This window comes from Peromyscus eremicus, chromosome 8a (genome assembly GCF_949786415.1).
Source record: "Peromyscus eremicus chromosome 8a, PerEre_H2_v1, whole genome shotgun sequence".
NCBI lineage: Eukaryota > Metazoa > Chordata > Mammalia > Rodentia > Cricetidae > Peromyscus > Peromyscus eremicus.
Window position 1 is genome coordinate 69,047,835 of NC_081423.1, and position 27,656 is coordinate 69,075,490.

Consider the following 27,656-nt stretch of genomic DNA (forward strand, 5'->3'; position numbering starts at 1 on the left):
ACATATATGGTAAAGCCACAGCTAATATCATACATGATGGAAAACTGCAAGCCCTTCTGGTACCATCTGGAAGAACATGAGGTTTCCATTCTTGCCACATTTATTCAGCACTGTACTAGAAGTCCCTGTCAGGGCATTTAATCAGGAGAAAGACACAAAGGATGATATCCAAAGACATATGAAAGGAAGGGCTGAAGTGGTTTCTCTTGGCTAAGAACATAAATTTATATGTATAAAACTCTAATATCACCAACAAAACAAAAACCCTAAAAAAAAAAAATCAAAGTTGCAGGATACAAACTCAACACAGAAATCTGTAGTATGGGCTGAAAGGGATGTGGAGGCAGAGTTTGCCTGCCTAAAATGTGCAAAGTTCTGGGTTCTATCTCACACACACAATGAAAGAAAAACATCTGTGGTGTTTCCATATGCTAACAATGATCTATAAAGACGGACGACATGAAACAATAAAGAAACTTTTTACTGACTGAAGAGACAACTTATAGATTTGGAAGGAAACAGTTGCATCCACTAAGGGCTTAATAATCACAATATATAACCAATACAACAAGATAAGAGACAGAAGGGGGGAACGGGAGAGGAAAATTTAAAATGAGGGGAAAGAATTTGAGAAAAAGAAAGGGAAAAGAGGAGAAAAGAAACAGAGCAAACAATTGGAGGTCATCAATAGAGACCTAGAAGGGATAGATGACCCTCAGAGAAGGGAACTGGGGAGATGGGAGATGAGGCTCATGGATCAAGTGAGGGACCTAGGTCCCTGTTCCGCTTCATACTCTTAGTTGACAGTCTGGGTCTGTAGCAGGGTCAGAACTCAGGCTGGGGACTGACTGGGCACACAACTAAGGCTTCTATCTTCAGTAGGTGGGATGCCATAAAGTTTCAGTGAGGTTTCCAGCAGCCTGGGTGAGAAGTGCCCTGGTTCAACTTTAGAAGCCCCGAGGCCACCCCTTAACCAAGCTATTTTAGTTATTTACCAAAATGTGGTTATGTGTTCATCAACTATTTTCCAGGGACCATAGGAAAGAACACAAGTGTGCAAATGTCTATGGTTAGGTAGCAGATAAGTTGAATTATATACACTTAACCTCTAATTCTACAACCACCTTACCATAACCCTAAACATCATAAAGATTTCTTCTACTTAACACAGAAGTAGTGTTCTATCTACAGAAATTTCAAACATCTAAATAATAGTAATAAAAAAAACTTGGATGTAGCAATCTAGTTTCTTTTTTAGATTAGCTTTAAAATGGCAAACATCAAACTAGGAGCATTGCAAATTTCTCAACATAAAAACTTAATGCTAAATAATATATATAAAAACTTTTAATAGAGACTGAACAGAAGAACTGCGTTTTACTCTTTAGCATTCCGTGGTGAACAAAATTCTATTCTGCAAGGCCATCCAACTTAGTCATAAAAACGTAAAGGAACATCGAAGTCTACAACAGAGAGAAAAAGATCCAAGCTTCTTTTGGCACCACAGAATTTCTTTTCAAAGTTATTCCATGGAATCTTTCCAGCCATAAAAAGAGCTTAAAGTCTTCAACCCATAAAAATGATCTCTCAGTGACTTCTACAGCAGTGGTGTTACCAAGTTAAACAATAGAGTCAAAATCAAATTGATCTTGGGGGAAGAATGGCATTCTTCACAAACTTGTGATTTCTAGTAACTCTAGCAGGCTCTAAAAGCAACATGCATAGGGGTTTGAATAATGCTCTAAGCGTAACACTTACACAAGTAATCCAGTTTAGAATACAGGAAAAAAAGCATTTACCATTGAAGCGTCTGCTTTGAAAGCTTTAGAGGTCTTTCTACGTTTCTTTTATGAAAACTGCAATCTCCTTTCCAGTATTCTCTTGTTCACACAGGCTAAGTTAAACTGTAACTATAAGAAATGTTCTTTAGGGTGGAGATGGCTGGGCAGGTAAAGACACTTGTTGAATGAGCCTGGGGACCCGAGTCTGATCTCCAGAACTCATGGAGGGGCAGAAGGAGAGAACACTCCACAAAGTTATCCCTTGACCTCCACATGGATACTGTAGCAAATGTACCCACACATACATATCATGCACATGAGTGCACATACAAACACACAAATAATAGATAATTTTTAAAATTTACAGTATTTTCTGTGATTTTGCTGATGCTATCTCTTTAGTCTAGAATGCTATCCTCTCTACTCTCAAAGATGCCTGCAAGATGCTTAGATTAGTAAAGCCTAACTTCGGGTGAGTCTGTGAGGGCATTTACAGAGTCATAACCCTAAATATGGCTCATACCTCTAATAGACTGGGGGCCACGACAAGCTTCCCGTAAACTGTTCCTCTGCTATGACCTTTTATGTTTCTAGACTAACAGTGGCCCCAAACAATGCAGATGGCCAACTCTGGACTGGACCCCCTGAAACCACAGGCACAAATCAAACTTCCCTCTTTTTAAATAGCTTCCCTTAGGATCAGTCATGATGATGAAACACTGACTATGATGTCCCCACATCCACAAGTGGAAATCCTCTGATTCTTCCTTCCTTATGCCAGGTGTCATATGGATATAGGAGCCTATTTTATACTACAACAAAAAAGAGATCTCAAAAAGACAGTAACTGGTTCATGGTTGAATCCCTTTTTTTTTTTTTTTTTTTTTTTTTTTTTTTTTTTTTTTTTTTTTTTTTTTTGGGAGACTGGGTCTCTCTCTATAGCCCTGGCTGTCCTGGAGCTTGGTATGTATACCAGGCTGGCCTCAAGCTCAGAGATCCACCTGTCTCTGCCTCTGGAGTGCTGGGATTAAAGGCGTGCGCCACCATGCCCAGAAATACATGTTTGAATCTTTAACATGGCTTAGCAAACTCCTTTGCACAAAGCATGTAACCAGTAATTATTTCCTCAATCAATTAAAAAGAAAGACCTAAAATCAGATTTTTCAGAAAGTATTATAAATGTATTATAAACGCAGTTCTCAATATAATTTGGTATTTTAAAGAAATCTAATTAAAATATTAAAAGTTTTTTCTTAGAATAGAATAAATATTAGTATATAGAATTAAGATCTACTGGTCAGAGAATTTTAGTTTGTGGTTATAAAATATTTATGATTTCAAATGTTATAAGAAAGACTTGGGCCTGGCATGATGGCACAGGCCTCAAATCTCAGCACTGTGGTTATAGCAGAGGGATCAAGAAACCAGCCTGCATGAGCTGCATGGTGAGTCTGAAGTATCCTGGGCCAAAAATCAAGATTCTGTCAAATAAACCAAGACAAAGAGAGACTTGGAATAAAGATGAGTCCATTCGTACGTTAATGTCAACAAGCATTTCTGGAGAGCTATTCTGTTCCACTCACCTTTGTCATCTAACAACACCTCATAAGAACCATTTTATTTGTATCGCTCTCATTATCAGAGTAACAAATCTTTATTCCAACTCTTTTCTAAACTGAAAGATTAAGTCTTGTGATTGGAAGAAGTGTCCCCAACAGCCCCTAAGATTCCTACCACTCCTGCAGTAGGCTACCAATGCTCTAAAACCACAGTGAGATAAATGAGGTCTCCTGGAAGCGACTCCCCAGTCAAACCTCTTCCGAGACCACAGCCCCAACTGATTCCTGATAGATGGTCTTTTGATACATTAAGCAGAAAACAGCCATGCCATGCCCAGACTCCTGACCCAGATAATGTACATTGTTTTAAAGTACTAAATTAGTGGTAGTTTGTTATGAAACAGCAAAAAAACCAATACAATCCCCCCTTCTATATTTCAATCCTGGTCCCTAATATTGTTCTGAAAGAAATTCTAATAGAGACTTTTTCTGTTGCATTTTCAGGGTTAAACTCCACTGGAAGGATAGTACATTTGATAAGTTTAGTCACTGTACTATCTGTTGGAGGAAGTGTAACTAGTCTGGTCTTTCAAGTAAACTGTATGAACACTATGAAACTCGGCTGAAAAAAATGCATTTTTTTCCCAAAGATAAAAATTAGGATTTACAAATCCAGCTCCAATATATAAAGAGGTTAGAGCTCATCATTGCTTGCCCTACAATAAGAGAAAAGCAAACCACATTAAAAATGAGTAATTTTTGTGGAACCCAACTGAGAACTAAGGTCAGAACAAATTGCCATCCTGAAACTGAGCAAAGGGCACATGCAGAGAATCGCAACTGAGGCGTGTTTAGTAGGAGCAATAAACTCAAGCCATAAGGTGGCAGGAACAACTGAAAGATGATTTTGAGAAACTGCTGGGACGAATGTGGACTATTTGAAAGCAAGAAACTCTAGGGGCTAGAGTCTATGGAGGCGCTCACATTTTTGAAGCTATTACTTCCAGGATCCCCACAGCTCTGACACTAAAGAGCCAAGAAAAACTTTCCTGGTTCCTGGCAAGAAAAGGGGAAAGTAACCATTCTGAAATAGACTCGAAGCCTCTCCCATAACTAAGGGCAGTCCAGTACTGAGAAAGACTTGTGATGCTTCCTTCCTACACCTACCACAGCAGCAGGGCTCCAGTGTGACAGCGTAAGACGGACTCTAAGCATCTATTTTAGGACAGAAAGAGTTCACTGGGAGTGTACAGCACATGGATCAGGTGACTTTACAGAGTAACTCAAGTCCACACTAAGGATTAAAAGGCAGCTGGGCATGGTGGTCCACACCTTTAATCCTAGCACTCAGGAGGCAGAGGCAGGTGGAGCTCTCAGAGTTTGAGGTTAGCCTTGTCTATATAGCAAACTCTAGGCCAGCCAGGGCTACATAATGAGACCTGTCTCAAAACACCAAAAAGAACTGAGAAGCACTGGCACAGATAATTACTTAAGTAAACTTAAAAGGCAGTGTAAGTTAATTTCATGCCTGTAACTTTTCTCCTGATTTCTAGAACAGTAATATAAAGTAAGTGGGACAGAACACAGCTAGTAGAATCAAAGCTTTTGCATATTACTGAAAATAAATTAGCATTAATCTAAATAGTATCATAATAATTCAAGGTGTTAATTAAATTTCCAGAACTGTTACTAAGTGAGCAAAAGACAGAAAGACCGACAGACAGACAGACAGACAGACACACACACACATACACACACACACACACACACACACACACACACACACACACACACATCCAAGGGTTTGAGCATGGGTACATGCCTGTTATCCCAGCGTCTAGAAAGCTGAGGCAGAGGACTACCCCAAAGCCAGACAAGTCTACAGAGACAGTTCCAACTGGCCAGATCTACAAAGGGAGAACAAGTCTTAAATAAACAAAGAAACAGGCCAAGGGAATCTAAATGGTACATTAGAAAAGTTTACCTGGCACACTAGAAAATACCCAGTTAGCATAGAAGGGAAAAGAAACATCAAACACAAAGGGAACAAATAGCAAATGGTGCTTATTATCAACACCCCATTAGTAATCACATTGCATGTAGACCAAATAAACAGTCCTGTAAAAACACAGATTAGGAGAATTGGATTAAAAAAATCCAACTATATGTTGTTTACAAAAGGTACATTTAACACTCAAAATGCAAATACACGGAACTAGGCAAGTGCTCTACTACTGTGCTAAAGCCACATCCTTAACAAGTTGAAAGTAGAAAGTATTGTCCAGCCATTAAAAACACGTTGACATTCTACTACAAAGAACTCTGCAAACACGCTAAGTCAAGAATCCAGACACAAAGGCCACTTGCTATATAATTCCATCTATATGGAAACACCGAAGAAGACAGTTCCGGAAAAGCAGAAACAGGAGGGTGTTTCCAGGGGTAGAAGGTGGAACTATTGAGTGACTGCTAATGATTGTAAGGAATTTCCTTTTGTAGTCAGAAAAAAATACTTTGTGGTTAGATAGTGGTGACGGCTCACAATTTTGTGAATGTGTGAGTAACTACTGAGTTCTGCACTTTATTTTTCAGATTTATTTCATATGTATGTTTTCCCTGCATGGACATCTATGAACCATGTGAGGGTCTGGTGTTCATAGAGGTCAGAAGAAGGCATCGGAACTTCTGGAACTGGATGCACAAATGTTGTGAGCTACCATGTGGGAGCTGGAAGCTGAACCCAAGTCCTCTGCAAGAGCAATAGGTGCTCTTAATCACTGAGACATATCTCCAGTCTCAAAGGTTCATTTGTTTATTTACTTTTATGGTTACGTGTTTGTGCCTGCATGAGTTTATGTGCATCACATTCATGCAAGTGCCTGCAGAGGCGAGAAAGCATCATATTCTCCTGCTCTAGGAGCTGGGAATGGAACACAGGTCTTTTAGAAGAGCAATGACCACTCTTAACCACTAAGCTACCTCTCCAACCTAAGGTTCTATACTTTAAATGAGTGAATTATACGGTTGGGACTTACACTATAAAAAGATTTTTATTTTATTTTATTATTTATTTATTTGTTTGTTTGTTTGTTTGTTTATTTATTTATTTTGAGACAGGGTTTCTCGTGCAGCCCTGGCTGTCCTGGAACTCAGGGATCCACCTGAATTTGCCTCCTGAGTGCTGGGATCAAAGGCATGCACCACTACTACCCGGCTATAAAAGAACTTTTTAAAAGAAGATTCTATTAGTTACTTTGTTCAGCTGTGATCAAAACTAGCTGAGAGGAGAGCTAAACTGTAAAAAAGAAGAATTATTTTGGCTTATGATTTATAGTTTCAGAGGGTTGAATCCATGCCTGTTTGGCCTCATGCACTTGGACAGAACATCACGGCGACAGGAATGTGTGGCATGAGGTTTGAAAGGAAACAAGACAGGGAGAGAGGAGTCTACTAGACCCCACCTCCTAATGTTTCAAAACCTACACTTACATCTCCAACTGGGGATCAAGTAAGTGTTCAGGACATCTGCCTTCGGGGAATTCCACTTTAGGATCGTAACATTCCACTCCTGTTCCTCAAAGACTCATGGCCATGTCATAACACAAAATGCAATTAGTTCATCCCCAAGGGACTGCAGAGTCTTAACAGTTTCAATATTGTTCAAAAATTTAAATTCAAAGCTTCCCCTGAGGGTCAGGGCAAACTCTTAGCTACAAGTGCCTACACAAATTATATAAACCAAGTTACAGACTATCAAAATACATAACACTGAGTTAAAATTCATACTTCAAATGGAATTTGGGTTTCATAGAAAGGAAGAATGTGACTCAAATAGGACTGAAACCTAGTAAAGCAAACGTTAAATTCTGTAGTTCCATGTTCTGTACCTGGGGACACAAAGTGTCATGCTGTCAGCTCCAAAGGCATTAGGCAACTTCAGTCAGATGGCCTAGCTGTCTGCAGCCTACATGGCCTCTCACTTGGGCTGGTTCCACCCATGTGACTGGCTCTCTTTGGCAAGTATTTTTGTTCTTTGAGTCTCCTAACATCGTGGGGGTTCCACTGCAGCTTAGATTTCACACTCTTATCTGCACACAACTCCTCCTCAGAGACTGCTTAAGGGACCCAACTCTATTCACATCTGCCTTACTTTCCAGGAAAGTATTTTGAAAGACAGGTTGGTGGAAGAGGCCAGATGTGGTGACTCATATCTGTAATCCTAGCATCTGGGAGGCAAAGGCAAGAGGACCACAAGTTCAAGGTCAACTTGGGCAAGAACCCGTCTCAAAGGATGTAGCGGGGCTTCAGAGGACAACTACTTGCGTAGCATCCTCAAGTCCCTGGGTTCAGTTACCAGCATCCCATGAAAACAAAAACAAAACCAGGCATGGCAGCACTCATGACACTGCGCTCTTGCATTTCGTATGCCTGCAAAATGAGTACCACATCAGCAAATGAAGCCGTGGTCCACTGCCAACTCAAGCAGTCATGCTCCCGTGCACCATGAGAGCAGTGGCCTCTGAGAAGCTATGTGGCTGAGCAGAGAAGACACTTTCTTAGGCAGCCCTTTCTTGGGTGGTGTGCTGTCTTCTCAAGACAAAGTTTCTCAGATGAGTTGAAATTTCTACTTCCTGGAACCAAGCTAATTTTAGCCTGGTTTAGAGTGGGAATCAAGAGTCCTTCTTTCCATGAATTTAAATATGCTCGTTTTCTGACCAAACAGTATTTTTCAAATCTTTCTACTACACTTTCTGCTCCCAATTCTCATTGTAAACCTCTCATTACAAAGCTCCCAAGAATAAAAATGCCACAGCCTGAAAGCAATTCCGTCTTGAAATGTCTTCTACCAAATTAATTCTCCATTACCGCCACAGTCAGACAAGTCTCAGAACAACCTGAAAGGCCTCCAGTCTACTTCCCAGCACAGCTCCTGCAGCCTTTCCCACCTTGATTTCTATTAGACACTCTGGTCTTTTAAGCCCTCACTGGCACTGTTCATTGAGCTGCTTTCAAATGTGTCCTATAAAATAATTTCAGAGGATAAAGACTCATATGACCAGATTCAATCAAAGCAATTACCTGTAGCTGAAAGTTTTCCTGTGTCATGTGTCCCCGTCCCGTGTCCCAGCCCCCCCCTCCCCCCAGTCAGGACAAATCTCTCTCACCCACTGGTCCCGAAGCCGCTCGGATCCAAATAAACACACAGAGGCTTATATTATTTACAAATGAGATGGCCTAATGGCTCAGGCTTCTCACCAGCTAGCTCTTATATCTTAAACTAGCCCATTTCTATAAATCTATACTTTGCCACATGGCTTGTGGCTTACCGGTACTTTTACATTTTGCTTCTCCTGGCAGAGGCTAGCAGCATCTCCTGACTCAGTCTTTCTCTTCCCAGAATTCTCCATGTCTGCTTATCCTGCCTATACTTCCTGCCTAGCTACTGGTCAATCAGTGTTTTATTAAACCAGAGTACAAAAGCATTATCCAAAGGCAATTACTTGGTTCTCTGATACCACTTCTCTATGTTAGTTATTTTTATGAAACTAATGCTAAAATACCTGAGAGAATTTAAAAGGGGAAGATTCCTTTTAGCTCACGGTTTTGAAGGTTGCCTGGCTTTACGTGCTTGGGCAGAACCTCAAGGCAGCAGGGCGAGGGCCTTTCAAAGCACAATGAGAAAAGCAAAGAGAAAGACGCCCAAGGCAAGAGTTCCCAATGATATGCTCCTGCGGAACCATCTTTCTCCGGCTAAGCCCCACCTCCCAAAGTTCCCAGAACCTCTGAAAATAGACCCATTGACTGGGGAACGAGTGCTCAACACCCAAGCCTGTGAGGGACACTTCCATCAAACTGTAACAGGAGACTGATGATATTAAAGACAATTTAAAGGGAAAAGTAATCAGTAGGCTTCTATATCTTCAAAAATTCAAGGTTTTGACAAAAAACTAATAGTGATCAAAAAGAGTAGTTAAGAGTATAGGAACAGACACTGCTGAAGAAAATACAACGCCCAATATCTGATCTTGGGTTTCATGCCTCCCAAGTGGAGAGAAAATACGTTTCTCTCTTCTGTGGTATCTTGTACTAAAGGTGGAAAGGAATATATTACTCTGTGTAGTCAGCTCCACTATTAGAAAATTATAGGTTATTGGACTGGAGAGATGGCTCAGCGGTTAAGAGCACTGGCTGTTCTTCCAGAGGTCCTGAGTTCAATTCCCAGTAACCACAAGGTGGCTCACAACCATCTGTAATGAGATCTGGTGCCCTCTTCTGGCCTGCAGGCAGAACACTGTATACTTAATAAATCAATCTAAAAAAAAAAGAAAGAAAGAAAAGAAGGAAAGAAAAAGAAAATTACAGGGTACATCCATGATGCCAACTATAGAGGAGAGGTCTCAAAACTGTTTCCCTCCTTGGGTACCAGAGATACACGTGATATACAGATATCCATGCAGACAACACATTCAAAGACATAAAATAAATAAATCTAAACAGTTATTAAAATACACACAAGACAAAACAAGAAGGAAATCACTGCATGTCAGCACAAAAACAGATTAGAGAAAGAACCACCAAGGATGGAGCAATTAGTGAGGGGAAAGATAGAACCAAGAAAACAGAAAGATGGCTGAACTAACTGGGAGTGGTGGAGCACACCTTTGATCCCAGCCTAGAGAGGTAGAGGCAGACAGATCTCTGGGAGTATGAGGCCAGCCTGGTCTACATAGTGAAACCCTTTCTTTAAAAAAAAAAAGAGGCAGAGCTCCTTTCTTAATTACTATTGCTTAATGCTTTATTATCAAGGGCTATCGAGAGGCAGCCTCAATGCCCTCTCAGGGTTCAGAGGGAAGGCTACCGCCAGCGTAAGGCTCAAGGGATCTGAGAGTAAAAACCCTCTCTCCTTCTCTCCCCCCCCCCCCCCCCCGCCAGTTTCTTTATTAATGTTCTCGTCCTGCAAAGTTTTCTGTGTATATGCACACACAACTGTACTCTGGTAATTGCAAAGTTACAGAGCTAGAATTTTTTCTCAAGAACAAGCAGCAGATAGGAGTTATCCCGAGTGACACTGTCAGCATCTTTTGGGCCCCAAGGAGGCGTGGCCAGAAAGACACCCGGACAGCATTAAGAGGCAGAAAAGTTGAACTAGGAGGCTTTAAATTTTAAGTAGGGAGAAGGGGAGTTTGTATATGATACTACATTCCTAGGTTACAATCCTGAATCAACAAACAGAGATGAGGGTAGATGGAGGGAATTAATAGCTTTTAGGGTGGAGCTGGAGATTAGCACTTTCCCAAGCTGGCTGTTGGAAAATTTAGGACACTCACTCTCCATAATCAGGCAGGACCAGGATGCCCCTTTATCTCTGAAGGTCCTAAATGTGATCTATTTGAAGGACTCCCTTCTTGACCACATGTCCTGCCAAATGGGAGATAATGGCAGGGAGCAAGCTTCTAATGCTTGTCTCAGGGAACGGAGCAGAGATTAGGCTGTGGGAATCAAGGTTATTGACTGTAAGACTAGATTCTCTTACCGAAGGTCCCACGGAGTGGGGAGGAAGTCACCTAGCATATGGGAGAAATTGTGTCCAGTAATTTACACACTGCTGGGTCTTTTTTGAGACAGGTTCCACTCAAAAAGGAGAGAGCTTATGGTTTCACAAGAGATGCACTGTAAGAACAGCCGTGCAGGGAGGCGGTGGCACACACCTTTAATCCCAGCACTCGGGAGGCAGAGCCAGGCGGATCTCTGTGAGTTCGAGGCCAGCCTTGGCTACAGAGCAAGATCCAGAACAGGCACCAAAACTACACACAGGGAAACCCTTTCTCGAAAACAAACAAACAAACAAACAAACAAATAAATAAGAACAGCCATAATACAAAAGGCAATACTCCCAGCGCCTTGTGACTGGGTCCTGTAGACTGTAGCACTTTATGTATAAACATAGTAAACTTTTCAATCAAAATACATTGACAGAATTGTTTTAAACCACCATGGTCCAACTATATGGTGATGCCAAAAGATCCATGTTAGATCAAAAGACATAAAGACTAAAAGCCTTGGGATGCAGCTCAGTGAAATAACATTTGCCCAGCATGCACAAGGCTCTGGGACTGACCCCCAGCGTAATGAAGAAGGGCAGGAGGGAGGAGAAAGCACCACAATTACTAACGGGCAACAAAGGATGCTTCCACTCACTAAAGTGGAAAGAACACCTGTCTCCTTCACCTATGAAAATAACAAGCTGCCTGTAAGAATAAAGATCACATATAAATAGCCCTCTTATATAACGGTTTTTATAGCAAAACAAGAGGGTCTTATCTTTCCTAAGTCACGTAAGACTTTTAAGTGAAGCAGTGATAAACTTATCAGGCAACAATCATCATAAATAAAATAACATGATACTGGAAGAATCATAATTACCTGTTTCTCACTCTAGGAAGTTTATCATGGCGATCCTGTTATCTTTCTTTTAGAGGCAAAATAAATAAATAAATCAACAACTCCTTACCTTGTAAGATGGCAAAAAGCACAAAATCCCTTGGCTCACAGTCTGGCACACAGACAACAAAAGCATTCCCACTTCATCCTGGAACTCGAATGTTTCCGTATGCTGGAAGGTAGCACAGAGATTCCGACCCTGAGGGCCCGAGCCAACAGTACCAACCCAAACCTAGAAATGAATATTTTAGTATTAGAGTTACGCCTAACTAAATAAAGCAGGAAAATTAAGATTTAGTTGGGAGTGATTTATAGAAAAAGATGACCAAACAATAGCAGAAATTTATTTTGAAACTGGAAATCTTCTTTAATACCATTAATTAAGTGAATATAATTAGGTTGGTACCTATGGAAAATCAAATTATTGTAACTCTTGGATAATACTGTAATCCTCACAGTAACTACTAAGATATAGCCATCAGCAACTCCAGTTCCAGGGGATCCCACACCCTCTTTTATCCTCTGCAGGCACATGGTATACTTACACATCCAGCCAAAACACTCGCACACATAAAATTAAAAAACAAAACAAAACAAAAAATCAGTTTATGTGATGGTTAATCTTGGTTATCCAATTGGCTGGATCTGGAATTAACTAAAACACAAGCTCCTATGAAGGAATTGCTTGCTCAGATGATTTGAAGCAGGAAGACCCATCCTAAATGTGAATGGCAATGTCTGGTGGCAGCCCAGATAAAAAGACATGGTTCTGTCTGCTGCCTTTACTCTTGCTGAGAAGTTCATCTATCCTGTTGCTGTGGCATTCCTTCACCGATATTACAGTCAGCTTCTCTAGGCTTCTAATGTAGGCCTAAACCAGCAGCTCTCTAGGAACCACCAGGCCTTCAGCTCCAGACTGGGACTACCAAGACACCCAGCCTTGTGGATTAAGCAACTACCAGATTCTCAACCTCTCAGTGAGATGGCTATTGTCAGACTACCTGGACCATATCTGTAAGTCAATCTGTAACTCCTCTTTTAAAATATTTATTCACCCCTAGCAATTTTGTTCCTTTAGAAAACCATGATGAATACAGATTGTAGTACCAGGATTAGTTTTAGAGAAACAGAATTTTAAGGATGAAATTCTCTAGTAGGCTTGGTGGTATCTGAAGCTGGCTAACCAACTCAATGAAACCTACAGTTACTACAGACTCTGCTGATTGGATGGAGAGCACTGAAAGTCCACGGTATGAACTATTTAAAGACCTTACTGAGATAAACATGTTGGATACTCCCAACTTACCTCCTGTGAGGAACAAGGAAGTTAATGACTCTACACATAAAACTTTTTTTTTAGGTTAAAGACTATTTGTAGAAAAATAAAGAAAACAATAACGGTGGCTGATTGCTTCCAGCATCTCTGGATAACGTGACAAAGAAGAAAAAGGAGCTTGGTGATGAAATAAAATTAACTGGTTCCAGATGCACAGAAACAATTGAAAGGTTTCTAAGTGTGTCTGGAGGAGAATCTTCTCTCCCTCAGCAACAGAGCTCAAGTTGTCAAACTCCAATCCAAGTCCTCATTAGAGGATTGGCAGACGTAACAAATGTATGACCAGCCTGGAAGGGCATTGGCAGTTACATTGAGGGTGCTGGTTGGAAAGAGTAAAGCTCCTATAACTTGGGGTAGTGATTTGTGGGAGGGCCCTACCAATGCTGAGGACACCAAACCCTCACATTCCGATGGTTTATTTTGCCTGAGGAAACAGTCTCTCCACCCTTGACAGAGAATGCATCCCCACTCCGACCCTCTCTGTAGACAGAATATACTTTTTCTCTCTCCACTGACATCTGTACACACATATGAAGGAAGAAGGGAAGGAGAAGCAAACATTACTAAATGTTAACAACTGACGAATATAGAAAAAAGATATAAATTAATACTATCATTTCAACCTTTTTTAAATTTATAATTTTAAAGAAAATTTACTTTTACTATTTTTTACTTCATGTGTGTTTGTGTGCAGGTGCCATGGAGGAGCTGGAGTTACAGGTACCTGCGACCCACCCAGTGTGGGTGCTGGGAACCAAACCTGGGTCCTCTGCAAGAGCAGGAAGTACTTTTAAGTGCTGAGCTATCTCTCCAGCCTTGGAGTTTATATTTTTTCTAAAGAAGAAGTGAAGAAAATCAGTAGACAGATAGCTCTACAATGATGTTTCCTGCAGCATAGGAAGAAAATCTGATACATGCTGCCACAGATGAAGGCTGAGGCCATCAGCTATAGAACTGACAAATTTTCAAGCTGCTATGCTAAGTACAAATAAAAAAAAAAAAGCCAATCACAGAAAGACAAGTACTTGGGGATTCCACTTACAAGAATTATCCAGACAGAGCAGTATACTTCACAGAAACAGAAAGGAGAACGTTAGGGGCTGGTGGGGAAGGAGAAATGAAAACGTTCTTGAGACTGACTGTGTCCACAAGTGAATATATGTAATGTTAAGCTGTGCACTTGAAAATGGTAAAATGGTCATTTTTATTCCACATGGATATTTTAAATCATAATTGAGATTTAAGAGTAATTTTTAAGCTGACAGACTATTTAAACACTATTCAGCTATAATAGTTGCATTATTATTATGATTCAATGATAGTCCAGGTTAAATGGACTTTGTACATTAGGGTGAAAACATAATTAATTAGAGTATAGACTAGCAATCTTATGAAAAAAAAAACGATACTGAATTTGCTAACCTACATTCACTTCTGCTTCTAAACAGGGCACCATGAAATGTGGAACCTGTACCCTCACCTCACTAGTGCTGATAGCAATGCTTCTCAACAGGCACATTCTGGCATTTTGGAAAGCAAGTTCTTAGTTACATAGACACGTAGAATTATGGGTCCCAACCACTAATGTCAGTAGTTGTTTTCAGGCAACTAAAAATGTCCCCACAAGCAAACCTGCACATACAGTTTTACAAAGAACTAGAACTGTGTTAGGCACATAGGTGATGGTACATACATACATACATAGTTAGGTACAGAGCTAACTACTTTAAATTACTTCACAAAAAGAAACAGAGTCAGAAGTGCTGGCTCATACCTACAAGTATAGCTTTGAGAGGTGATGTCAGGAGATCAAGAGTTCAAAGTTATCCTTGACTACATAGTAAGTTTGATGTTAACCTGGACCACAAAAGACACTGTCTAAACAAAACCAGACAAAAAGGGGATGGAGAGATGGTCCACTGATTAAGAACGTGTACTGTTCTTACAAAAGACCTTGGTTCTCATAACCCACATCACCTGGCTCACAAATGCTTACACCTCCAGTTCTAGGGATGCCTCTTATGGCCCATGCAGGCATCTGCATGAACTTGGCACACATAAACTCATGAAGATAAACCAAAACACAAATTTTGAAAAATGAATAAATCAAATAAGAATATACTAAAGACTAATGGAAAAAAGAAATAAATAATTACATATAGAAACTATAGTAGAAAAATGAACATTTTCTTGTTTTTAGACTTCATAGAGAAACTAGAACTTACTCAAATGAGGAAATTTTGTGGTCATTGAGCCCAAAACGGCAGAGCCGCCGGGGCAACATCAGTGTTTCCTTCTACCAACTCTGCTCAGCTGTCAAGCAGCTGACAAGATTGTCTTTATACTAAAATTAAAGTGTGAATTTCCTATCAGATTTGCTTCTTAGAATTTATGGTGTCCTTTGTTTATACGGCATTACACTCTGGTAAACAGACGGAGAGCTTCAACAAAATCAAGCAGAGCAGCTCACCTGTGAGTTACTGACGACATGGTTAGCCTCTAGTTGGATATTAAATGTAACACCAAGCTCGGATGAAAAGGATTTCATCGGTGACAGTGTTCCTGATGTTAGAACAATGGTTCGTACTTTGTTGTTAATATCTGAAAAGGCCTACAAGGAAACACAGAGCAAATGAGATCATCTTTTTAAAAAGCCAAACACAGTCATTTAATTGTTGGTTCTGGTCAAGACAAGTTTGCACTTAGGATAGAGTGAGCTTACCACAGCTGGATTTAAGCACCAAAAGTTTAGCACATTAACTCCAATCTTCTGTCGTGAATGTTTCTTATTTTTTGGTAGAGCCAAGACCCCATTTTTATCAAAAATAGCAATCTGATTTGTCCAGGAATAAGTTTGTTGAATAGCAATTTTATAATCATCTGCAAATCTAAATGCAAAGACAATGCCAATTGAATGATAAAACATAAAACAATCAAGCTACATGATATCAAACCTGATAATTGTAAAACTCAACAGCCTGTCACACCTCCCCACACAAAGAAAACACAGCCATCCTCACTAGATAAACTCAGTAATTCTGACGTAAATTAAGTCATGAAATCACAGAATTTAACAAATTCTTACAAGAAATAATAAAATTATCTAAGTGGCTAACCTCATTAGCCACTTTCCAATTTCATTTTAAACATGACATAAACCATGGCAGAACCAGAACTAAACTTCATGCCTTCTAACTTCCAACTCCAGGTCTTTGAACCCTCTACTACTTAATTGTTACTATTACTAAGTAGAAAACGGGAATTAGGGTTCAAGAATGTCAAGGACAAGTTATGCTTTCTTATTGTGTGAGAAAATTGGCAATTTTAAGGAAAGTTTAAAAAGTGTTAGCAAGTAAAATGATAAAACTTAAAACCTTTCCATTTGATTTGTGTGTAGGGGGGAACATGCCTGTTCTAGGGTGTGTGCATGCCAAGGACACTCATGTAGACGTCAGAGGACACCTTGCAAGAGCCAGTCAGTTCTACTGTGGGTTTCAGAGATCAAACTTGGGTCATCAGTCTTGACAGCAGCAACTTTACCTGCTAAGCTACCTTACTGACTTGAATTATAAAATTTTCAAGTTAAAATCTGGGTCATGATCTTGAGGTTTTTTTCATGAGGTTACTGAACCAGAGTACATATGATCCCATCCCAATCTGTATCACTAAGAATCTATAAAGTGCCTAGGTTTACTCAGGATATAATGTTATTCTCAACTATGCTCTCATGGCATTTCACCCCTGATTTCACCTCTGGAGAGATAAGGTCTCGAAATCCAAGTCAGGACTCAGTAATTGTGAAGAGAATTTTATAAAAATGCTCAAATTTCATAACTATAAATCTCTGAGGTACATCTAAAAAGAGAAATAAGTAAATCAGACTTCATAACTAGAAAAATCCAAAATTCTACTCAACTGGGTGGTTCACATATATAATCCCAGCACTCAGGAGGCAAAGGCAGGACAAGCTAAGGCAGGTGTTAGGAAAGCCTTGGCTACACAGTGAGACCCAAAAACCTACAAAACCTAACCAGAGCAAAATGAAAATTTACTTACATTAAAAAAAAGACACAATCAAAATGTAAAAAGACAACTCACAACATTATTATATCTGACAGAGGATTACTATCCCAATTGTATGAATAACTACAGATCAACAATGAAAAGAAACAACTCAACTAAAAATGGACACTAGACTTTCAGTACATTATTTCTACAAGAAGATATAGAATTGGCCAACAGGTACTCAGAGTCACAGGATCATTAGTCACTAGGAAATACACATCAAAACCACGACGAAGAATCACTTGATATCCATTAGGATGACTATTACTTTTTTTAAAGATGACCAGAGCAAAAAGAATGCATGAGCAAGGATATTGAAAAGTCAGAACCTTAGACAATGCTAAATGGAATGTCAAATGCTACAGCTGCTGTGCAAAAACACTAAGATATTCCTCCCAAAGTTAAACAGGACTGTCACAGGATCGTTAGTTCCACTACCAGGTAAAATACATCCATCCGCAGGAATGCAATGAAAGCAGACTCTGTATTCATGTATCTGTACACGTGTATTCACAGCAGCATAACAAATAGTACAAAGGGCAGAAACACCCAAATGCCTAACAAAAAAAAAAAAAAAGATTAACTAAAAAATGTGGCATATGTGTGCAGTAAAATACTATTCAGCCATAAAAAGGAATGAAGTTTGATATATACTCTACACAAATGAGCTCCGAAAAAAAAAAAAATGATACTAAATGAAGTCAGACCCAAAGAGACAAACATTGCATGCCTGCTTGTGTCTGAAGTAACTAGAAAGAACAAACTCAAAGGAGAAATTACTAGGATCAGTAACAAGGAGAGCAACTGCTTTATACATATAAAATCCTTGTTTGGAATGGCAAAACTTCCTGGAAATAAATAGTGCCTACGTGTAGCTAGAGTTTTCCTGCCTGGCCCACAGTCAGGACAAATCTCTCACCTGCCAGTCCCACAGCCGCTCAGACCCAACCAAGTAAACACAAAGACTTATATTGCTTACAAACTGTATGGCCATGCCAGGCTTCTTGCTAACTGTTCTTATATCTTAAATTAATCCATTTCTATAAATCTATACCTTGCTACATGGCTCATGGCTTACCGGCATCTTCACATGCTGCTTGTCATGGCGGCGGCTGGCAGTGTCACCCTCACTCAGCCTTCCACTTCCCAGAATTCTTCTCTCTCCTTGTCCCACCTATACTTCCTGCCTAGCCACTGGCCAATCAGTGTTTTATTTATACAGAACGATATCCACAGCACCTATGGCTCCGGTCAAATGGTATATATTTACATGATAATTTTAAAACACTCAAAAATCCTGGAAGCTGGTAGAACTGTAACTTTCAAGAGATAAACTGGCGATAAACAGTGACAGGCCTGTAACCCCAGCACTCGGGAGGTGAAGGCAGGAGGACCGAGAGTTCAAGGCTGAACCGGGCGGTGATGGTGCACACCTTTAACCCCAGCACTAGGGAGGCAGAGGCTGGAGGATCTCTGTGAGTTCCAGGCCAGCCTGGTCTACAAAGCAAGTTCAAGGACAGATGTACACAAAGAAGCCCTGTCTTGAAAAACAAAACAAAACAAAAAGGTCCTCATCCTCTTCTGAATAGCGAGTTTGAGGCCAGCCTAAGATACATGCTACCTCAAATAAAAACAAACAAAACATTCAAGAAAAGAACTTTCAAATACTGATAGATACAGACCCAAATTACACTTAAACAAAAATGAAGATTCTTAAACTTAGCACTGGAGGACAAAAAGTCAAAGAAGAGTTAATTAAGTGTACTTATTTACTGATTTCAGTATTTATTTTCATGAATGAGAAAGACTCCTTTCAACTGATCTGAGTCTGTGTCAATAAGAACAATCTATACATCTATACAGCTGTAACATTTAGATTCTCCTAGGTTAAAAATGGCATTCATTAGGCTGATCTTTTAAATTTTCATTTATTACTGTGTGCGTGCACATGTACACGAGTGTGCGTGCATACTACAACACACATTTGGAGGTCAGAAGACAGCCTTGTAGAGTTAGTTCACTCCTTCCACCTTTATGTGGCTCTGGGGATGGACCTCTGGTTGCCAGGCTTGTACAAACTGCACCTTTACCGACTGAGCCATCTTGCTGACCTGTAGGCTAAAATGAAAACAAAACAAGCCAACAAAACAGGTATCCTCACTTACCTGCTATTTTCTCTAAAGAGATAGTCAAGCACCATAAAGAGTCCTTTGAGCATTATTTGAGTTGGAGCACTAATAATAGGTATTTGTATTGCTTCCTCTTTACCATGGACTGATGTGACTTTTTCTTCTTTTTGAAGAACAGCTGAAAAATGTCTCTGTAAAAAATTACCATATTATTCATGAAGGGGGTGGAGAGGACGACAGAAGGAAAATTCTTTGCAAAGTATAAACTCAAGCCAATATGAAGCAGGTATACATGAATGTAAAAACACAAATCATTTTGCATTTCTATTTTTGCCTCTTCACCTATCATGGTGGTTAGGATGAAACTCATACATACTAGGCATTCATTCTATAACTGACCTACAACCCAAGCCCAGCAATGGAGTTTGAATTTCCATGTTAGAAAATACTCCTCTGAGTCAAAGACACCTTAATAATAGGATGCTTCAATAAAGACATTTAGGAGGATAACTTTTTCAGGCAACTGGTGTGATATTTAGCATCTTTCAGAAGCAATGAACTAAATTCAAAAAAATTCCAATTGACTTTTAATAGAGTTTATATTTCCCTAAATGCCTGAATTATATATAGGAAACAACTCTGGTAATGAGACTACTATATGACAAAGTTTATTAATATCCATTTTTGTTGCTGTTGTTTTGGTGGATGAATGCAGGTATTCAACAATACTAAGAAGGGACAGGTGTGGTGCTACATGCCTTTAATCCCAGCACTAGGGAGGTAGAAGCAAATAGATCTCTGTGAGTTTGAAGTTAGCCTGGTCTACAAATCAAGTTCCAGGACAGCAAGAGCTATACAGAGAATCAGCTTTTTCAGAACTCAAAGCAGTTGCCCACTGAACTCCTGAAAACGTATCTATAGTATGGTGTACATATTTTAATTTTCCAAATTCTGCAAAATAAAACATATCCACTTGCCAAATGTCATTTCTTTGTATATCCTTAGGGTTATTTCCTGCAGGTATGGGGATCAAACAACAAAGTTTAGGCTCAGGAATCTCTTTTGGAAAAGAAAAAGGGGGATAGACAGGATAGGATAATAAGGTAGATTGTTGTATTTACTTATAAACTAATTTAGCAACTATTAGTTTTAGATAAATTGCATCAGTATGGATTCTTGTATATTGATACAAATGTAAAATTATTATTCTATTCCTGTTATCTTAAACTTGTATATTGATACAAATTCAAAACTATACTTGTCATATTGTACATATGTTCCTACTTCGGTTTAAAGTATTTTTGTATATTGATACAAATGTAAAATTATATTTGTCATACTATATGTATGTATACAATATTTTGTATATTGACACAAATTAAGGATATTGTCATATTGCACTATACATTTCTACTTCTAATTAAGATATTTTTGTATACTGTCACAAATTCGAGGTCATTGTACTTATATTGTACATCTGTTTACAGATTGTTTAATTTTATTATATGAAGCTTTAGTCTTTAACTTATATAGGTTAATGAGTTACAGGTTAATAGTCACTCAGGCTTGTCATATTTATAGTCACATTAGTTTGCCTTTCTAGATATACAGAGATATATGTCAGATGGACAGGTAATCTTCAAAGACTTCATAGACCTAGAGAATATGGCATTTAACTCTGTTGACATGAGACACGACTGCTCCTTGTAGCACCAATCTACTCCTGAGAGGATGTTGGGCATCAAAAATACTCCATATGAAATTTGTCTTCTTCTTGGCGAAAATGGCCTGTTGGGCAAAGAACTGCCCTTGCCTTGACTGCTGACAATAAGCACACTGGACAAGCAGGACACAGGAAAAGCGACTGCTGAGCCTTGCCAAGACAGAGTAGGACAGTCTTTCAAATTTTCCTGCTTCTGAAAATGGTCTCTCAGATATTCTAGGCCTGTAGCCAAAAATGGATGCCCCAATGTTGCGGAGAAACATTGGGTGACTGTACAGGCAGCCAGCTGTTTCTGTCATACCTTGTATGTTTCGGAACTTGCTTGCTTGCTTTTCCTGCTTACTTAGGTAATATTATTTTCCTTCTCAGATCTTTGATGGGGTTGAAGACTAGATAGTTACAGTTACAATCCTCTTATATCTTAGCTAAGAGCATATCAGGTACAAGATTTAGATTCTTTAGGACAGGACAGCTAATGGAGTAATCTCTGTAATTTGCCAATTACCTTTGGCGTGGACATTTAGTATGTGTTTCTTGCTTGATGTTGTTCTTATTGGTTGTAGTTCCATATTTGTTTATGTTATTATCTTTTCTTTCTTCTAGACAATACTTGATGAGAGTTCTTATTATATATAACTTTGTATTAGGTTTAGAACCTTCTTATTTAGACAAAAAGGGGGAAGTGTTATGGAAATTCTTCCATTCAACCAATGGCTTTTGAGGTATCTGACTCTGTGAGCGGGGTCTTGTCTGTGAACATGATCGCTTGGGGGGGGGTCATGCTCTCTCTTGGGATGAGGAGACGGGGTCAGGTGGCAGAAAGCGCCTTGCAGTTGGTCCCCATCCACCTTAGGAAAATGGAAGCTGGGTCAGCAGTGGATCTGTAGCACATCTACCTTGTTTTGTATTAGTGAGTCTGTTTCCCAATCGCACCCATATATATATATCCATGGACTCTTGAATCACAGGGACTCTACTGAGACCTACCTCAGGCCTGATAAGTAAAATTTAAATAATTTAAGGAACAGTAAATTAAGAAAATAAAAATCCAGGAGCAGATGCATTGAAGAGTAAGTATAGGTTACTACTATCAACCATTTCACTCTTGCCCCAAGAATCCCTCAGCCTACAAATCTTCCCAGGAGGAAAAGTAAGAATACAGTTAGTGAAAAATGAAATGAAGAAAATATAAAATAAAACACACGCAATCTGGATGTGGTAGCATATGCTTGCACTCCCAGCACCTGGAAGGTAAAGGCAGGAAGCTAAAGAGTTCAGGGCCATCTTGGGTATATAGCAAGTTCAAGGCCATATTATATTACATAAGTAAGACTTTATCTCCAAAAAAAGAAAAACAAATTATACAATATTATTTAGTCTTATTTAAAAACAGAAAGAAAGAAAGAAAGAAAGAAAGAAAGAAAGAAAGAAAGAAAGAACGAACCAACCAACCAAGGCTGGAAGGATGGCTCAGTGATTAAGAGCACTGGCTGCTCTTCTGGAGGACCCATGTTCAATTCCCAGCTCCCACACAGCAGCTCACAACTGTCTGTAACTCCAGTCCCAGGGGATACAATGCCCTCTTCTCACCTCCACAGGCACCAGGCACACACATGATGCACATACATACACACAGGCAAACACTCACATACAAAATAAATAAATCTTAAACAACAAAAAGAACCCTTTCTGACATCCCTCTCCTAGGTTTAGCTCATTAAACATAGACCTCACCCTACACCAAGAAAATAGAATATTGTTAAAATATCAGTTTCTGCTCAAATTGACTTATAGAGTCAATGTAATCACAAACAAACCCCCAGTAAGTTAGCTTTGGGATATTGATAAACGAATTCTAAAGTTTATATGGACAGGCAAGAAATCTAGAACAGCCTACAGAACATTGGAGAAGGGCAGAGAGCTGGTACTACCCAACTCAAGACTTAACACAAAGTCACAATAGTTTAGACACTGTAGTATTTGCAAAGGAAGAAGCAGACAGATGAGTGGGGCACAACAGAAATCCTGGAAATAACCCACACAAATACAGTCAACTATCTCCAACACAGAAACAGAGAAAATCCAACAGAGAAGGGAAAACCTTGCCACACATAGTGATGGATTAACTGCATATCACGCTAACTAGACCTTACAAGTTCCACAAAAATAACTCAAAATGGGTCACCTAAAGTAAACTGGAAGACATAAAACTTCCAAAAAACAGGAGCAAATCTAGATGACTGCAGAGTTGATGATGAGTTCTTAAATATAAAACCTAACATGTAACTCGGGAGGAAAATAAGAGGTAAGATAAGCTTCACTGAAATTAAAATCTTCTGCTCTGTGTAAGACACTGTCAATGAGATGAAAAAGCAAGGCAGAGACTGGGAAAATATAATTGTAAACACTTACCTAATCGAGGATTTGTATTCAAAATACATGGAAAACTCCAAAAATGCAACAAAAACTGAAGAGTGAGCATGAGGTATAAAAACACCTCAGCAAACATACTGGTTGTTTTTTGTCAACTTGACACAACCTAGACATATCTGGGAGGAGGGATCGTAACTGAGAAAATGCCTCCATCAGGTTGTTTGTAGGCAAGTCTGTGGTGCATTTTCTTGATTAGTGACTGATGCTAGTGGGCCCAGCTCACTACCAGGTGGACCACACTGGGCAGGTGGTTCCAGGAGGTGTAAGAAAGCCGACTGAGTAAGCCATGAGGAGTAAGTCAATAAGCTGAATTTCTTTATAGCCTCTGCTTCAATTCTGCCTCCAGGTTCCTGCCTCGGCTTCCCTCAATGAACTGCATAATTGGGATATGTAAGCCAAATAAACCCTTTCTACTCAAGTGGCTTTTGGTCATGGTGTTTTATCACAGCAACAGAAACCCTAACTAAGACCAAAGAACTTAGATGCCAAGTGAACAGATAAAAAGAGACTCAATATCCTGCCTTCAGGGAACTGTAAATTCAAAGAACAGTGAGAAGCCACGCTTACTGGCTTGTCCTGGAATCCTAGCACTTGGGAAGTATAGGCAGGAGGATCAGAAGGTCAAGACCAGACTGAGTTACACTGAAAACCAAAGAAAACCAGAAAGAAGTCAGATATCACTATGTAGACAAGCACTAAAATGGCTCAAGTTCCAAATGCCCTCAACTTCAACTGCTGATGAAGATGTGAAGCAACAGGAATCCAGGGAAAAGCAAATGGATGCAGACAGTTCAGTAAACAGTTTTTTTTTTTTGAAGCTAAAAGTACTCTTACCAGAGAACTCAAACATTATGCATCTGAGCATTTCCTCGGAGTAAAAGCCATATCCACACAAAAACACAAGGACATACATTTTTAACAATTTGATTCATAATTGCCCCAAACTGGGAACCACCAATATGTTCCTCATCAGTGAGCAGATAAACAAACTGTGATCTATACAGGCAATGAAATATTTTCTAGTGACAAAAAGAAATGAGGTAACAAGCCATCAAAGGTTATAGAAGATGCACAGGTCCTGGGTCTGTGCATCACATACACTCTACTTGGAAGGAACTTAACCACATATTGCTACAGGAAATTCTACATACAGTATGATTCCAATTACATGGCATTTTAGAAAAGACAGGACTATTGAATCAGAAATCAGTGCTTGCCAAAAAGTTTCAGATGCGTTGTCAAATGGTACAGCAGAGGTATGAAGAGGTACAATATAGAGAATGTTTTAGGATAGTGAATATATTCTGTATGATGCCATCATGGTGAATGACTAGGCAAAACCCAGGTGAACTATACAACATGGAGAGTGATTTGTCAGGAAACCTGTGGACTTTGGGTGACAATAACACATTAGTGCTGATTCATCAATTGTAACAAGTATATCCCATGACTCTACTCTCAATAGGCAGGACTTGTGTGTGTGTGTGTGTGTGTGTGTGTGTGTGTGTGTGTGTATAGGGGGGACTAGGATGATACTATCATGAGAATTCTGAGCTTTCCATTCAAATTTTCTTTATATCTGAAACTGCTCTTAAAAAAATAAAGTCTCTTAGTTTAGATAATTAAATAGAAACAATAACAAAAAGGACAAAATACTCTTATACCTCCTGCTAATGGGGGGACAGAGTTGAGATTATGATAAAAGTATGGATCCTCTATCCAGAAGAATGTGCAAAAGCAATACTCACAATGAGGTTCCTAAAGGTCTAACCATCTCTCCATGAATTTCCAATCTCTATTTCAGTACACAAAATATGAACTTTCCATTTTCTGAAATTCTAAGTATTATAACTGACACAAAACATTCACAACCTAAAAATATTGGTTTCTTTTAGCTCTGGATAAAGAATAACTCCTTTAAAGTTTTTTTTTTCAAGCTAAATAATACTTTATTTGTGTCATCACCTAACGATTATCAGATTTAGATAAGAAATTTTTAAAGCAACTTTTAAGCTGTTAGTTTTTAAAATTCTGAACTATTTCCTGGATTTTTTTTTTGTTGTTGTTGTTGTTTTTTTTAAATCACTCCTAAATGACATACAGTTGACTAAATGAATGTCATGGGGAGGTAAAAAATCTTACCTGCAAAACGGGAAAAGTAGCATTGGTGATGCCCATTCTGTACAAATTTAAGAGCATTTCATTTCCACTCCAAATTTTACAAGACGATTCATAGTCCCTTTCTACAAGATGTTCAGAATTTGTTTCTAGCCAACTAGAACAAAAACAAAAAAAATTCTGTCAACCAGTGTCACCCTAGATGCATTACCTCAACAGAACTGGAAAATTATCACTCTCATATATGGGTCTGTATACATTCCTTGAAGTTGTTAGGACATAAGCATGGATTTATACACCTCTAAAATGAACATTTCATACTGTAAAATAAGCATTTACATAAGTATAAGTAATTTTACTAAGAAAGAAACAAGTGTGAGACTTTTTGTGGATTCACAGTGCTTTACTTACATCTAACAACCAGGTATAAGGTGTTCATATCAAATCACATAAAAATAAATGCAAAACAAATATTTATGCTCCATGTACACTCACTTAATAACTGCTTGGATGCCAATTTTATACCAAAGATCCAAGTAGAAGTTGTTATGACAGTATACAAAATAAGCAAAATCCTTATTCTTATGAAAATTAAAGTCTACTAAAGAGAGCCAGAAATAAACACAGCAACAAATACGTAAGAAAGGAAATATCAAGGCAAAAGATAGAACTCACGGGTAAAGTGCTTGCTTAGCATCCATCAGGCCATGGGTTCAATTCCCACAGCATCACAGGAGGGAATAGTGATAAACACAAAAATAAAGTTAATCACAAGTTGGTAGCTACTTTAATCTGAGTGTCTGTGATACTCTCCTAGAAATGATTTTCTAACAACTGAATGCAGAAAAGTGGCCAGTCCCAGGAGGGATAATAATATATAAATATATATATATATGCTTCAAAACAGAAGGAAAAGCTGGTGCAAAGTTAACAAGCTTTGCTCCTTTGAGGGGTGAAAGAAAACCAGTATGGTCATCACAACGGGCAATAATAGATAATGGTACAAACAACATTATAGGGATAAACTGGAGTTATATTGTTTAGAGCAAGGATAAGAAATGTGGGCTCTATCCAAAGTTTGAAAATAGAGTTTTAAATAAGAAAGTGAGTATTTTAAGAGTTTAAAGGATGATTCCAACTCCCAAGGCAGAATGGATTATAGGAGAAAGAAAAGGGTCATACTAGGAAGCTATCACAATATTCTAGATCACCATAGACACAGAGTGAAAAAAAAAAAACATGGATTTGGAACACGCTGTACAACTGGCACAATATTTAGATGTTTGATTTGAGGAACTGACAGGCTCTGTTTGGATGTGAAAGACTGAATATGGAGGGTGAGGAGACAGTAGATAGAGGAAACGGAGAACTTTATTCTGGATTTAAAGTTGAAATACATTGGATATCTTAACAGATATCTATCGATATCTATATCTATCTCTCTCTATATATATACACACACACACACTCTTACATATAAAATAACTGACTATGCAAATCATACTCCAGAGAGAGGTCAGAATCAGAGACATAGATTGAGGGCTCAGCAGTCCTGTAGATAATAGGCAAACCCACAGCTCTCAAAGTGGGTTACAACCCCATATGGAGGTCAAGAAACTGAATATAGAAGTTGTGAAAACTTTGGTAACAAGCAAAGGACCATACAGTGGCCAGAAACTAACTCACAATCAAACACAAAAGAATTCAAGGTATGAGAAGGGGAAAAAGATGGCTCAGTGTTGGTATGCACAAGTATGATGTCCTTAAGCAATTATGGAAGGACACATCTGTAACCCTGGAGCTGGGGTGGCAGAGATACACAAATCCCAGTGGCTAGCCAAATGGGTAAGTTCCTCTAAATTCAGTGACATCATCTCAAAAAGTAAGGTGGAGAGTAACCAAGGAAGACAGTCATCAATCATTTACCAAAAACACACACACTTGTAAGTGCACGTACATACATAAACCACACACACACAATAAACATAAAAGTAAGGATTGATTAACTAATTAAAATCCAGGTGTTTGCGGCAGCACTTGTCCACGCCGCACTGTGTGACTTTACGGCAG

General features: G+C 39.0%; 1 protein-coding gene across 1 annotated transcript in view; it reads right to left on the reverse strand.

The window, feature by feature from the left end:
- Brip1 (BRCA1 interacting helicase 1) overlaps nucleotides 1-27,656 on the reverse strand; it is a 135,948-nt gene that overhangs the window by 55,150 nt on the left and 53,142 nt on the right. Inside the window, exons 9-13 of the mRNA XM_059271415.1 lie at nucleotides 25,611-25,743; nucleotides 19,349-19,503; nucleotides 15,841-16,006; nucleotides 15,589-15,729; nucleotides 11,853-12,014 (exon numbers count right to left, since the gene is read on the reverse strand). Of these exons, the coding sequence (XP_059127398.1) occupies nucleotides 11,853-12,014; nucleotides 15,589-15,729; nucleotides 15,841-16,006; nucleotides 19,349-19,503; nucleotides 25,611-25,743 (757 nt within the window). The remainder of the gene's footprint in view (nucleotides 1-11,852; nucleotides 12,015-15,588; nucleotides 15,730-15,840; nucleotides 16,007-19,348; nucleotides 19,504-25,610; nucleotides 25,744-27,656) is intronic.